This window comes from Lynx rufus, unplaced genomic scaffold (assembly GCF_022079265.1).
Source record: "Lynx rufus isolate CCGP_SWC_20201006 ecotype Redwood Valley unplaced genomic scaffold, mLynRuf1.p SCAF_22, whole genome shotgun sequence".
Lineage (NCBI taxonomy): Eukaryota > Metazoa > Chordata > Mammalia > Carnivora > Felidae > Lynx > Lynx rufus.
The window spans coordinates 6,281,758-6,296,849 of NW_025814837.1; the positions used below are offsets into that span (position 1 = coordinate 6,281,758).

Genomic DNA, 15,092 nt, shown 5'->3' on the forward strand with positions numbered 1-15,092 from the left:
CTCCAGGACTGCCCATTGTTTCTAGAATAAACATCAAACTCTGCAGAGCACCTACAATGCCCCTACCTACCTCTCCATTCATGTCTCCACCACCCTCCTCCCCTCCTCTGTGCTCCGGGGCGAATTCCTGAAACCACTAAAGGATCTTGGTTCATGCTACTACCTCTGTCTGGAATACCCTTCTCCTCGTGCCCAAGTGAATCCCTGCTCATCCTCCAGTCATCCCTCTCCTAAGGCAGCTTTCTCTGACACTCACACTGCCAGCCCTGTCACTCTGCAACCACAGACCCTGTGGTATCATGGGCCTTTTGTTCACAGCCCTTCAGATAGTTGGTCATTTACATTCATTTGGAGCTCACTTGATTAAGGTCCTGTCTTGACCAGATCACAGTCCACGAAGGCAGGGCCTGTGCTTCCTCTGTTTTCATTGTCGCACCGTGCCCCCCACAGTAAAGTGGCTCAACACACATTTCTGGAGTGAAAGAATAAATGAATGTCCTTCCCACCACCCCACCCTCTGCACAGGGTCATCCTGTCAAACACAGCAGCTTTGTATTTCTGTGCCCTTCTGACACTGACCCCTTCTTCTGGAAGTAAACCTTGTGTCCCTGAGCCGATCCTTCCTATCCTGGCCACACATGTATCATAGGGACCGACCTGAGTGCTTGCTTGACACCCTTCTCCCATGGGGTCTATTCAGCACTGTTCTAAATAAATCTGATATTTATTAAGCAGAGATAGATCAGCTGAATGTTGTTGGCTACTATTCATATAAAAGTCGGTTTGGGTGTGTTTTTCTTTACCATAAACATTTTCCATGAGGTCATTAGTGAAGCTTGTGAGCTGACTCTGGGGGAACAATGTGGCTCCTGCATGGTCAAGGTAGACGGTTCCTGAAAGAAAACACAGAATCGAGCTGGGGTTATTGTCCAGAGGTATTCCACTCATTTTACCTAGATGTGATTTGTGTGAGCTTGAGCAGTGGGCACCACCAGGCCACTGATTTCTCCAAGCCTCTTGATATGAGCTTCTTAATCCAAGGCATGGGCAATGCAAGATTGCACTTTCAATACTGAATGACCTTTAGAGCCCCAAGCAAGCCTTCCTGATTAACCAGCTCTTTTATGAACCTGGAACAGCATCCCACACAGAGGAGGAGCCCAACAGACATTTGTGATTAATGACAGTAAAGCAATTTCACATTATGACTCACTTCCTATCTGGGATTTCCTTGCCTCTTCCCTGGTGGGCGAGCCCTGATTATGCTTTCCCACAGTGAATTCTATATCCCTCAACCCGAGAACAGCTTGGAGAGCTTTGGAGATGACCAGGAATGTAAATGTGCTTTCTAGCTTCTCTCATAAACAGAGACAGGCAAATTTAGATGAGAGTGAGCTACGAAGGTTTTCCCATCAGATGAGGGAGACCAGATGGCTGGATAACTCACCGTGTGTGCAAGGGTACTGGAACATGGGCCAGCTGGTACATGGCTATGGATAGGAGGCTCCAGTGATACAACTTCTTTAGGCACAGCAATTTGGCAATATCGTCCACATTTTAAAATGCAAACCCTCTTTGACCTAGCAACTCCTCTTTTAGGAAAATACCTATGGTTTGTGAACTGGCCTGCACACGAGGACATTTAGTGCAGCATTGTCTGCAATAGCAGGAGATTGGAAATGACTTAAGTGTCCATGAACATGTGTTTAAAATAAAGAATTCTTACACCTCCAACTAGTACTTTATAAGTAGACATGGAGCAAACTCTGAGATGCATTTTTCAAGAATATACAATATGAATAGATTCATTCCTTCTTTCATTCACTTAAATGGGTTTTGTTGTTGTTGTTGTTGTTGTTGTTGTTCTTTTATGCAAAATAGATTTTTTGGTGTCTTCTTTTGTTAATGTTTATTTATTTTTTGAGAGAGAAAGAGAGAGTGCGGGGGGCGGGGGAAGGGCAGGGAGAGAGGAAGACAGAGGATCTGAAGAAGGCTCCACACTGTCAACAAAGAGCCCACAGAGTGGGGCTCAAACTCATGAACTGTGAGATCATGACCTGAGCAGAAGTCAGATACTTAACAGAGTAAGCCAGCCAGGTGCCCCTTTTTGGTTTCTTTTATAACATCTTTTTTGAGATATAATTCCCATACCATAAAATTCACCCTTTTAATGGTACACTTAGCAGATTCATAAACCATTCATAAACCATTCATAAACCATCACCACTATCTAATTTTAGAACATTTTCATTCATCCCAAAAAGAGAGCACATACTCATTACCAATCACTCCCCAATCCACTCAGCCCTAGCCCCTGGCAACGACTAATCGAACTTCTGTCTCTACAGATTTGCCTATTCTAGGCATTTGATATAAATGGAAGCATGCAAAAGTGGCCTTGTGTGTCTGGCTTCTTTCATTTAGCATAATACTTTTAAGATGCATCTGTATTTTCAAGGTGCATAATATGTTCATTTCATTCCTTTTTAGGACTGAATAGTATTCCATTGTGTGGATGTACCACATTTTGTTTATCCACTCATCCAATGATAAACATGTGGGCTGCTTCCATTTTTTTGACTATTATAAACGATGCTATCATGACTATGTGCAAGATGTGTGGGGACATCTGTTTTCTCCCATTTGGTGGGTTGTTCTTTCTTATTGGTATCCACGGAAGCATAAAAGTATTTAATTTTTTTTTTATTTTTATTTTTTTTTAATTTTTTTTTCCACATTTATTTATTTTTGGGACAGAGAGAGACAGAGCATGAACAGGGGAGGGGCAGAGAGAGAGGGAGACACAGAATCGGAAACAGGCTCCAGGCTCTGAGCCATCAGCCCAGAGCCCGACGCGGGGCTCGAACTCACGGACCGTGAGATCGTGACCTGGCTGAAGTCGGACGCTTAACCGACTGCGCCACCCAGGCGCCCCTAAAAGTATTTAATTTTGATGAAGTCCAATTTGTCTATTTTTGTTGTTATTGTTGCTTGTGATTTTAGTGTCGTAAGAAACCATTGCCTAATCCAAGGTCCTGATGATTTTTGCTTATGCTTTCTTTGAAGAGTTTTATATTTTTAGCTCTTTCGTCCATTTTTAGTTCGTTTTTTAATACAGTGTGAAGTAGGGGTCCGCCTTCATTCTTTTGCATGCCAGCTACCCCAACACTATTTGTTGAAGAGACTACTCTTTCCTCTACTGAATAGTCCTGGCCTTCTGTTAAAAAGCAACTGACCATAGACCTATGGGTTTATTTCTGGACTCACAATTCTACTTCATCAGTCCACACATCTGTTTTTGTACCAGTTGTACGAAATGGTACCACCAAAGTTGTACCACATTGTTTTGATTATTGTAACTTTATATACATTTTACTTATTTTACTTTTATGGGAAATGTGAGTCCTTCAACTTTGTTCTCTTTCAAGGTCAGTTTGGCTATTCTGGGTCCCTTGCATTTCTGTAAGAATTTTAGAATCAATTTATCAATTGCTACAAAAAAGTACCTGGGACTTTGATCAGAATGTCAATCAGTCTATAGGTCAGTTTGGGGAATATTGTCATCTTAACAATATTTAGTCTTCAAATTCATGAATACAGGATGCCTTTCCATTTATTTAGGTCTTCCTTTATTTCCTTGGATGGCATTTTGTAGTTTTCAGTATATAAATCTTCTACTTCCTTTGATAAGTTTATTCCTTATGTATTTTGTTCTTTTTGACGCTTTCCTTTATTTCATTTTCACAGCTTTTCTTGCTAGCATCTGGATATCAAGTTGATGTTTGTGTATTGAGCTTGTATCCTATAACCTTGCTGAACTTATTTTTTAGTTCTAACAGTTTTATATACGGATTCTTTAGGTTTTTCCATATACAAGCTTGTGTCATCAGCCAATGGAGATGTTTCACTTCTTCCCTTGCAATCTTGCCTAACTGTCCTGGTTAGAACCTTGATGACAATGTTGAGTAGAAATGGTGAGTCCAAACATCCTTGTCTTATTCCTGCTCTTAGGGGTAAACCTGTCAGTGTTTTACTATTAAGTATGATATTAGCTGTGGGTTTTTTGTAGACAGCCTTTATGAGGTCATTTGATTTCCTAGTTTATTGTATTTTGATGTTCAAGATATGTTTATTGAGTACTGACCATGTGCCAGGCACTGCTCTAAGTGGAAGAGACACAAAAGTAGACAAAAGAGAGAAGCTGGTATGATAGTGACAGAGAAAGACAAACAAATGTAAACTATGTCAGATAATGAATGTTACGGCTCAACTGTGTAATTAAAAAAAAAGTACACCCTTACAAAAATATAGACCACAAGTCAAAAGGCACACCAGACACGAGTAGCAGGAGCTGACCCTGGGGCCGTCACCATGGCCGCAGCTGGAGTGAGCGGGACTCCCTGGGCATTCTTTACCCTCCTTTGGCACCTTCTGAGTGCTGTGTAAATGTACTACCTAGTCCAAAAATTTAGTGTTAGAATAATGGTCTCTTTAACCAAAAATTCAGAAATACAAATGCACCACACCAAAAGAAAGGCCTTGGTCCGCCCAGCCATCAGGGACATGCTCATGTGAAGCCACAGTACACATGTGAAACCTGAGGGGCTCCCAGGGAGCACCACATGCCTTACCCACAGCCTTCTGCAGGGCCAGGAAGCCATTTGGGAGAAGGCTGCTTTGGCCTTTGGTCCAGTAGTTAATTTTGCAAAACAAGGCGGCCATGTTAGGTCAGCTAGAGATCAGATCTTAGATGCAATCGGCCAGCACAGTGGTTAACAGTGCAGAATTCAAGTCAACCAACCTGACTGAATCCTCCTACACCACTAGCCATTCTGGGTCCCTGTTCCTTCATCTGCAAATGGGATGAGGGTTAAATGAGTGGGTATAACAGAGCCCAGTTTAGTGCCTGGCACACAGTGACGCTCTAAGACTTGGCTATTATTAGTAGAAGGAGGCAAATGACCCCAAAACCCATTGGTATTGGGTCTTCAAGAAAGGAAATTCCAGGGTCTCTTCTAGATCATGCTCTTTAAGTTCTCAGTTCTACACAGGGCGAGTGGCCATGCAGCAGCACCCTAAGGCTTCAAGAACCACTCGAACCACATCTGAAAACCCAATACTCTCCCTTCACCAAGACAAGGGAATCCCCCTCCAACTGGTTAGGCAAAATATTTCAGCACTTAAAGATTAAGCATGTAATTATCTAGAGCTACCACTTAACCAGATAAACTCTCAAGCCTGCCCAAAAACTCTGAGGGGAAGAAGGGGAAAAGAACAGGAGGTGAAGGTTACATTATTTTGCTTTGTTTTGTTTGTTTTTCCCTGCCCTAGGAGAGAAAGCAAGTGGATATGTTCTAAGACTTCCAACCGTGGGAGGGATGGGTTTAATCCACAAAAGTCTACTTCAACCCTATAGTGTAGAGGAAATGCTAGGAACTTGCACTAGATAGATGACAGACAGAGAAAGAAAGAATACGATAAGATAGATGTTAAAGGGGCTCTGAGGGGCAGCCTGGGATCTGGGTACCACATTTAAATTTTACATTTAAGTAAACGTTCTCTGAAGGACACAAGGAAAACAAGTAGGAGCCCAGAACATACCTCTGCTTTCCCAAGGTAGCGTTGAGGGGAGAGGTCAGCCAGTGATGGGTGTGAGGGATCAGAGCTGGAGGGATTAGGGGATTAAGCAGGTGTGGTGCTGAAATAATTATGGACTGCGAGAAAACAGCCTCTGAGATTTACTTCAAAAGAATGGGGAGCCTCCTTCTCTCCCTCCACACCTGTGGGTGTTTGCTGTATCAGTCTATTTCTACGGGTAGAAATTTCCACAGTAAAACGTTTCAGAGACAGCAAGTGGAAGCAGAAGGGTGAGATGCTGTCTCCTCCAGGTGAATGTGTCACTGGCAAGAATGGCGAGGTAGTAGAGAGGCCACCAGAAGGTCCCCCCATCTCCCTCCCGGGCTTCCCTACTGAAGTACAGACAGGTGACACACAAGGAGGAGGCCACAGCCCTCAAAGCTCCCAAACAGAAAACAGTGTCACTATCCCAAACATGAAGAAATAACTCAAAAGAGCTGCAATCAGCTACCCTATTACTGAAACGTTAAGTCACAGCGGCCGCTGTTGTGCCGCAAGCAAGGGAGCAGTCACCAGTTGCTAATTGCGACAGAATAAATACACCTCAAATCCTGGCGCCACGACCATGCCCACTTAACCTGCGGTCCCTCCCTGCTCAACCGGCACGCGGTCCTAAGGCTCGAGGAAGACCTTCACGCAAGGTTCCCGACCCGGTGCGGGAGCCCTCCCGCCGGGCTGTGACGTCTTGGCAAGGCCACAGGGCCACATCGAGCTCGTTTAAAAGTTAACCAGCCTGTTCCGCCTTGCGGGTATCAAAAGGATGATGTGATCGCGATCGATACTCGTGTCCTGGCTCGTGTTACAGGCACGATATTCGTGTTACAGGCTCGCCCTGTATGTACTTAAAGCTCAAACTTCACGGTTTGCTAATTCCAGACGCCCAGCGAGCTAGAGTTCGAAGGCATTGTTCTGATGGCACGAATGAGAAAAATGGGCTTCGAAAATAAAGCTGCTTATGAGCTTAGTGTCCGTAGCCTCTCGGCCCCAAGCGCACACGCCCCCAGACTTGCGGTCCCCACCCGGAGCACTGGCCGCCCGCCGCCCACGCACTGCACCTGTCCGCAGGCGAGCACCTGAATAGTCATGGCCGCTGCACATTCCTGCATTTTGCAACGCCGGCTCCAGCTGGACCTTTAGAGCCGGGAGTGTCGCGGCGGGCGAGGGCAAAAGAACTCCTAAGCGTGGTCCGCGGAGAGGGAGCGCAGGTGAGAAAGGAGTAGGCTAGTCCTGCACCACGGGGAAGTCTAAGGAGCTAGGGTAGCAAGAAGCCTTGGGCTGCAGGTGGGACCTCAGGGACGCGCGGACGTGTCCCTCCGGGTCTTTCGATCCAAAACACATCCCAAATGAGGTGACGCTGCTCCCACCTAAAGCAAAAGCTCCTTCCACGCCAGTGCCAGAAAACGCGTGCCCGCCACGGCCTCCCTGCCCACCCCGCACAGGTGTCCCGGCTGGCCTCACCTGCCAGGCGGCCGAATTCGCGCTCGCGCATGTCCCGCAGGCTGCGCGGCCCATAGCCGTAGGCGAGCGGCTGCGGGCTCGAGTCCCGGAACCGCGCGAAGGCCAGCAGCTCGGCCCCCCGCGGCGCCGCCCCGCCGGCCATGACCCAGGCCCGCCAGCCCGTGCCGTAGCGGCCGCCGGGCCGGGGGGGAATGCCGAGGCCGGCCCGCCCGACTCCGCCCCCGCCGCGCCCGCGCCTCCCCGCCCTCCAGGGGCACCTGGTCCGCTGCCCAGGGTGGCGCCTCTCCCGGCGGCCCGGCCTCCCAGGGGAGCTGACTCACAGGGTTGCAGTTCTTTCCGGCCCTTTTCCCACCTGGGGGCGGGGTAAGGAAGTGCCCGCTTTCATTGTCTCTTTAAACAGCTTCCCAGTGGAGCCCAGGGAGATGCCCCCAAAGACCCTTGGAACACGAAACTCTCGTTTATCTACGGTCCCACGAAAAGGCTAAAGTGGCAGAAGTAACGCATTGCTTTCTCCTGCTCGGCATCCTGAAACCTGGGCATCCTCCCGCCTGACTCTACCGGTCCTGACCCCGGCATAGCACCCGGGACCCTCGCTCCCCGTGGCGGGGGGGGGGGGGGGGGGGGCGGGGGGGACTCTTGTGGGGTGTTTGCAAGGAGAGTTCTCCTTGCTGCTCCCCACTGGGTTGTGTGCTCGGCGTGTCTGAGAATGCGGCTGAGCAAAGGGTGGAAGACGAAAAAGATTGGGGATCCAGGAGGTTGGTTGGCTAATTTGGTCTCCGTGGCTGCGCAAGGTCGAAAACAGTAGCTCGGATGCGACTCGGGCCTTAGCGCCGGAGGCGCTCCGCCCTTGGTCCTGCATCCGGGGTGCCGGCGTCAGAGCTGCTCTGTCTCGGGCCTCCATTGTCTCAGTACTGAGCGGCAGGCCAAACCCATGCGTCGGAAGGAAGTGTAGAGCCGGTGTCAGGGCGAGTGGACAGGTGCACAACACGGGGCCCAGGTGCGCGACAGGGAGAACTCAGGTGGATCGAGGCCCGCTCTCCCTCGACAGAGAACTCAGGGTCGGGGCCGCTTTGGAGCATGGAGTGAAAGGCGACCAAGTAACGGGGGCCTGGGCGAGGTGCCTGGTGTGGAACCAAGTTGGGGCGCTTAGTGCAGAACCTGCTGTGGAAGGGGAGACAACGTGCTGGCAGCCCAGGTGAAGGGACTCAGGTGCGGGCCCAGTGGGGCCACCGGCCCAAGGTGGGGTGGACCACTGGCTTTCGAAGCATACCATGGTGGGAGGAGGTGGAAAGGGTGCCCAAGACACAAGTTCACCACAGCCACGCCCACTGTCACCCAGTGCGTGGGTCTCCGGGGCCTTAGGATGCCTGATGATGTGCACTGCAGACTCCTGGGCCCAGCCTCTGCCTGTGTGAAAAGCATCCCAAGGGCTGTGGATGGGCCCAGCTTGAGAGAGCTTCCAGAAGGCCATGCACAGTCCTGCCCCTCCTAGCCCAGCCCCCCAATACCAGGTTGCACCGGGGGGTGGAGGGTCTATATGGCCCTGGCCAGAGGTTCCCCGTCCATAAGAGCCAGTCCCGGGGTTCCCCCTGCTTAGGTAGCCTCATCCTCCTCTCTGCCAGATCTCCAGGTTCTTCCTGGACAAGCATTCATACTTGTTCTGGAAGGACTGAACATATTCATGAACGAATGCCCGAATTTGCTCATTGGCTTCACTGACTCCACCCCCATCCTCTTCTGCATACCTTCTGACCACACTTGTACCTGGAACTTTGGGCTCCGGTGCCATCTTGACCCCTCTCCACAGCACTCCTTCCTGCAATGTGACTTCTGGCAACAATGATACGAGCAGGTACTGCCCTGGGCACCTGTACACTTTGACCTGTACTAATTGGTCCACAATTAAATCAGCACGTCGATGAGGTGACTCTTACAGGTGGAGACGCTAAGTCACAAAGGCATAGAGTAACTTGCTCAAGAGCACACAGCTGGAAGAGAATGGACAAGCCAGCACCTGTGAAGTCAGTCTCCAGAGCCCAACCAGTGAAATGTGTTCAGCAGCCTCTCTGGTCCTCAGGGTCTCAGTCTCCCCACATCTAAGTTGGGAGGGTGGTGGGAGCTGGTCGTCCCAGACACCGTATGGTGTGTGTGCCACTCACCCCTCCTTTACTGCCCTACTTCCCAGGGAGGATCTCCTCCAGGCCATGTCTGTCAGGCATTAACTTACATGAGTGGCCTGGAAGCCTTTTATCAAAATGCAGATTCCGATTCTTCAAGTTTAAGTTGGGGCCTGAACTTCTTTTTTTTTTTTTAATTTTTTTTTTTTCAACGTTTATTTATTTTTGGGACAGAGAGAGACAGAGCATGAACGGGGGAGGGGCAGAGAGAGAGGGAGACACAGAATCGGAAACAGGCTCCAGGCTCTGAGCCATCAGCCCAGAGCCTGACGCGGGGCTCGAACTCACGGACCGCGAGATCGTGACCTGGCTGAAGTCGGACGCTTAACCGACTGCGCCACCCAGGCGCCCCTGAACTTCTTTGTTTGTAAGGAACCTGGGTGATGTTGTTAGTCGGTCCATGAACTGCACCCTGAGGAGCGAAGGCCTTCCTTATTTCCCTGGGAATGTAAGGAGTACCTACCTCTCTCCTCGCGGTGTTCTGTGGCCAAGTAACAAATCTCAAATCCACTAGGGTGCTGCTTTCGGGCAAGCCTGCCTAGTGAATAATCTGAATGGGCCAACTCAATGCAGAACTCTTTTTTTTTTTAATTTTTAATTGTAGTAAAATATATATAACAAAAATTTACCGACTTAGCCATTTTGCAGTGTACTTGTTCAGTAGTGTTGAGTATATTCACATTATGTGCAACCAATCTCCAGAACTTTTTCCATCTTGCAAAAACTGAAAGTCTGTCTCCATTTAAAAAACTCCCCATTTCCCCCCTCCCCTGGCCCCCAGCAATCACCATTCTTTTCGGTCTCTTTGAATTTGGCAATTCTAAGTACCTTACATTAGTGGAATCATACAATATTTGTCTTTTTGTGACTGGCTTATTTGAATTACATAATGTCCTCAAGATTCATCCAGGTTCTGGTGTGTTTCAGGATTGCTTTCCTTTTTAAGACGGAATAATGTTCCATCGTGTGTATATATCACGTTTTCTTTATCCGTGCATCCATGGATGGACACTTGGATTACTCCCACTTCTTGGCTATGGTGAATAATGCTGCTCTTAACATGGATATACACATACTTCTTTTGAGACTTTACTTTTGGGTCTATAACCAGAAGTAGGATTGCTGGATCATGTGGCAGTTGTAGTTTTAATTTTCAAGGAGCCGCCATACTGTTTTCCATTAGCTGCACCATTTTACATTCCTACAGTGCACGAGGGTTCCCGTTGCTCCTCATTCTCACCAACGTTTGTTTCCTGTTGTTCTTGTTGTTGTTGTTGCTGTTGTTATAGTAGGCATTCTACTGGGTGTGAAGTGGTATCTCATTGCAGTTTTAATGTCCACTTCCCTAATGATTAATGATGTTGAGCATCTTTTCCTGTGCTTTTTGGCCGTTTGTATGTATTCTTTGGAGAAATGCTTATTCAAGCCTTTTGCTCATTTTTTCAATTGGGTTTTTTTTTTTAATTAATTGTTAAGTTGTAGGAGTTCTTTATATTTTCTGAATACGAACCCCTTGTCAGGTGTATAATTGGCAATATTTTCTCCCATTCTATAGATGGCTTTTCACTTTGTTAATCGTATCCTTTTACGTACAGTGCAGAACTCTTGAAGATCATTAAAAGTCACTGAACTACCATTCAGTCAAGAAATATCTTTAAAGGGGTTGAGTGCCTGACTCAATTTTGGCTCAGGTCATGATCTCATGGTCATGAGATTGAGCCCTGAGTCGGATTCTGCACTGAGTGTGGAGTCTGCTTGGGATTCTCTCTTTCCCTCTCTCTCTGCCTCCCCTGCTCACTTTCTCTCTCTCTCTCTCTCTCTCTCTCTCTCTCTCTCTCTCTCTCTCTCTCAAAAAGAAAGAAACATCTTTAAGCTCCTGGCTCTTCCCAGAGCACTGCTTGCTCAGGAGGATGGGAAGGACTTTCACCTACAGACACGCAGGGAAATGAACTACTGAATGCCAGCCACAAGGCCATGAGGCCTGAGTTCCCTACCACTGCTCCAGGATGCAGGTGTAGGATTGCAGGGAAGAGAAAATGGGCTACTTGCAACCAGGGAGTTCAGGGAAAGCACCCCAAAGGAGGAAGCCTTTGACCTGGGCCATAGCAATGAGCCTGTGAAAAAGGGAGGGAGAGTAGTGGGGTCTGAGGACGCTGGCAGGCTCAGCCTCTAATTGGCACTCTCAGATTTATTTCACCAAGATTCCCCAGGCCTCTCCTGCCAGAAAGAGGCTGTCAGAAATCAGATTGCTCATTCTTACCCTGCCCCCACCGGTGAATGTCTTAACGCGTGTCCATCTCTCAACGAGCTCCTGGGTCCTGTGCTGTGGGGCTGCCACTGCCTCGTCTGACCTGGTCCAGCTACTGGCCCTGGGGCCCTGGAGGAGCCTGAGCCAGTCCACGTTGAGGTGGCAAGAAGCTAGCCTCTGCGCCCAAAGTTTAGAGCTTCATAGGTAAACAGCTATTCGGCTCCTACTTACAGCCCTGTCTCGCCTGGGAGCCGTGAAAAATATGTGCCTAAAGGCCAGATTGGGCAGACATGAGAGCCTTGATTTTGTACTTAAAATCTCTCCCCCTGGGCAAGGCTTTGTCCCTGGTCCAGTTCACTGAGCTTGGTTTTCGACTCAGGACGATATCTGCCAAAAACACTTGCTCCCACGTTAACAGACTTCTATAGGACCCCACCCCCAGTGTCCCCTGGCAATAGAGTCCATTTCCAGAAATCACTACTATGCCCAAGGCATGCATTCATATATTCTTCATTCATTCACTCGGCAAAAGGTCAACGAGTACTTCTCAGAGTTAAAGTTTACAGTGGTTGAAGTAAAAGGCAAGGTAGGCTTGAGGGCAGATTTTGGAAGGTATAAGTCACCCAAAGGGACTGGAATTTCATTCTGAAAATATTTGAGCCAGAAAGTGCTCCGAAGAGGTGATTTAGGCAGGCCATCTAATGGCCATGACCAGGCTGGATGCGGTGGTAAGAACTGGGGGCAGAGGACCAGCTACAACCTCCTGCAACCTCCAGGCTTGAGGCACCAGAGGTGAAAGTGGGCTTTGGCAGGGGCATCATCCAGTGTTCACTGGGGAGCCGGGGAGACATTAGTCAACAAAGCAGCCTGCATGCCTGGGAGGCCCCAGGACAGGGAAGGAGATGGGGCCGCAGCCGGATCACCCCTCCACAATGCACAGTGCCAGAGAAGGGGGCTTCCAAAGAGGTCAAGGCTGCGAGGGAGAGAGTCTCCCCAATCTGGGACTCCAGAAGTCCTGGAAGAGAAAGCGAGAGAGGGAGGGCAGTATTCCAGGTGCAAGTGCTGGAGACAGGAAAAGGCCCCGAAAATTACAGAAGCAGGACCCTCAGTGAGGCTGGAGCACAGGCTATGGTTGTGCAGGGATAAGGGGTGGGATGGGGAGTGAGGAAAGGGAGCGAGCCAAACTCTGCAGACGGAAGGGACAGGAAGATGCCACGGAGCGCCCACAGGACAGTGGCTGTGTCAAAGGTGTTTCTGGCACCCCAGCAGCACTGAGGATCATGTAGGGAGTCTGGGCAGGAGTCCTGGTGAGGGGCAATGAGGGTCCAGATGACCCTTGCGGAGGTGATGAAATTCAGGGAAAATGGGGACTGAGGGAGGACAGGCTCTGGGTGACTCAACAGTGTTGGAGTGGATGCCTTGGTGGATGCAGGGGGTGGGGGTAAGGCACAGGGACACAAGAGGTTCGGGACATCTAAGTAGAGATTGGGGCCCAGACTCAGGAAGGACGGTGTCGGGGGTTGAAGACACAACTCACAGAAGAGGCCTGTGCAGAGGTCACCCCAGGGGCTCTGGAGTGTTCTGGGAGAGACAGAGCCGTGGGGATAGCAACATTTAAGTGGTGTCTGCCTCCATGCTGCTAACTGGTCAGAGAGGTGGGGAGACAGCCAGCACCTTGGGGTGCTTAGGCCGACAGGCCAGTTAGGACAAGGGCCAATCAGATTATTGAATGTGCTGGCTAGGGGGTGTGCGGTGACCGAAGTGAGACACTTTTATCTTGGTGGGGATGGGAGCTCCATTTTACAAGCTCCATTCAAGTCTTAAATGCTGATGAGGGGTAGAGGTTTTCCTACTGGCTAATCCCCAAAGGCTCTTGATCCTGAAGGTGTCTGGGGGCTGCAATTATGATGGCTCCAATTTCCTGCCAAGTAGTCAGGATGGAGGGTGGGTGTTGCAGAGGCAAAATCTGGTTGGGAGAGTGATCTTATTATTTCCTGCTAGAGTGAAATGCATCCCCCCTTAACAACTAGAACCTGCTGACCGAGATCCTCGGACATCTACACAACAGGACTAAGAGAGACAATAATGGAGCAGCTTTTTCCCCAAAGCCTGGCACTGTAGAAGTTCTGGGAGAAACAACTTGGAAGCAGTGGAAAGAATGATCAGAAACCTCAGGAAGCTCCCTCCCCTAGAGGGAAAGGAGACCTTTTCTGTGAATAGAAGCTAAAAGGGCAGTTTGGAATCATGAACAAAGCTCCATTATATCTAAATCCATAATATTCAAAACAACAAAACCCCACCAGTACTAGGGAGACCACAGTAGCGACAGGGTGGGTGGACCCTGAGGGGGAATTTTCTTGAGGGCTGCTTTCCAGGGGGCTCAGCTTCTCTCTGTGTTCATTCAGGGGCAGGTTTGGACCAGCCTGCCTCCTTCTTGGTCCCTTCTGGATGACACCTTTCTCCTGCTCTTTGTCTCCTACTCCTTTATGCCACCGAAAGGATCTGATACCAGTCATGCTATTTACTGACTAGTGGATTACATTGGAGAATCCGTCCTCCACCAGCCAGCCATCTGTGTTGTCAAATTTACTCACCCTTAAATGTAGCAAATATTTAACAACACACTGCTAGACGCACTGTGCTAGATGCTGTGGAGAACAAGGAAACAAATCTAATGCCCAGGTATTTAGGCTCTGGTAGGCTTGTATAGTGGGATTTCATTGGTTGCCTACCCACCGCCCACTGCCCTTGATTTTGATTTGGAAAAACCACCCCAGCCAGATCAGGATGAGGTCCCGATGGGACCAACCCTGCCTTCAGTCCCAGAGTGATCTCATGGCTCTTGCCGCGTCAGATGGGCAGGCCCACGCCACTCCACGTGCGGTTTTCCCCTGCCCACTGCTTAGTTCAGGATGTTCCGCTGAGCAAAGCTTAATGTTTAAAAATGTATTCCCTTTGATACGAGCAAGGAAATCTGTAACTTTAACGGCTGCTTTCATCCATGGGGGAGGGCAGCCTTGGAAGAACGCTGACCCATGGAGAGGTCCTCTGAAAGAAGAAGACAAAGGGGCAAGAGTGTCCTGATGAAACTACACCTGAACTTTGTCCTACCACTAAATTTGTTTTCAATTATGTGATCTAATGATTCCCCAAATCATTTTGAGACCAACTTTCTTACCGCAGAATCTAATTGATATAGTGTAAGACATATGTAAATAAAAGATAGGACATGAGAAATGCCATAAAAGACAATGAGAATAAAATACGGTGGCATTCAGAGAAAGAAATACTTGAAAGAAGGGAATTAAGGTTCTGCAGAGGTGACATGAGCTGAGATGTACTTAATCCTAATAGTTGGTGTCTTATTATATATACCCCAGTGCTAAACCAGCGTTTTTCATGCACTGGCTCATTTATTTAATCCTCAAAACAACCCTACAAAGTAGTTGCTTTTTGCAAAATGAGACTAACATCTGTTCTTTCTTCCAAAATAAAACACCTCAATTCCTAGCTGAACGCAAGGACTCTGGAATGAAAATTTCATTTCCTAGTCTCTCTTGAGGTGTGGCCAC

At 48.6% G+C, this 15,092-nt stretch overlaps 1 protein-coding gene across 1 annotated transcript in view; it reads right to left on the reverse strand.

Annotated features, from left to right (window-relative positions):
- Nucleotides 1-7,237, reverse strand: part of MOCOS (molybdenum cofactor sulfurase) — a 56,916-nt gene extending 49,679 nt beyond the window's left edge. The window contains exons 1-2 of the mRNA XM_047086867.1: nucleotides 7,096-7,237; nucleotides 804-893 (exon numbers count right to left, since the gene is read on the reverse strand). Of these exons, the coding sequence (XP_046942823.1) occupies nucleotides 804-893; nucleotides 7,096-7,237 (232 nt within the window). The remainder of the gene's footprint in view (nucleotides 1-803; nucleotides 894-7,095) is intronic.
- Nucleotides 7,238-15,092: the final 7,855 nt, after the last annotated feature.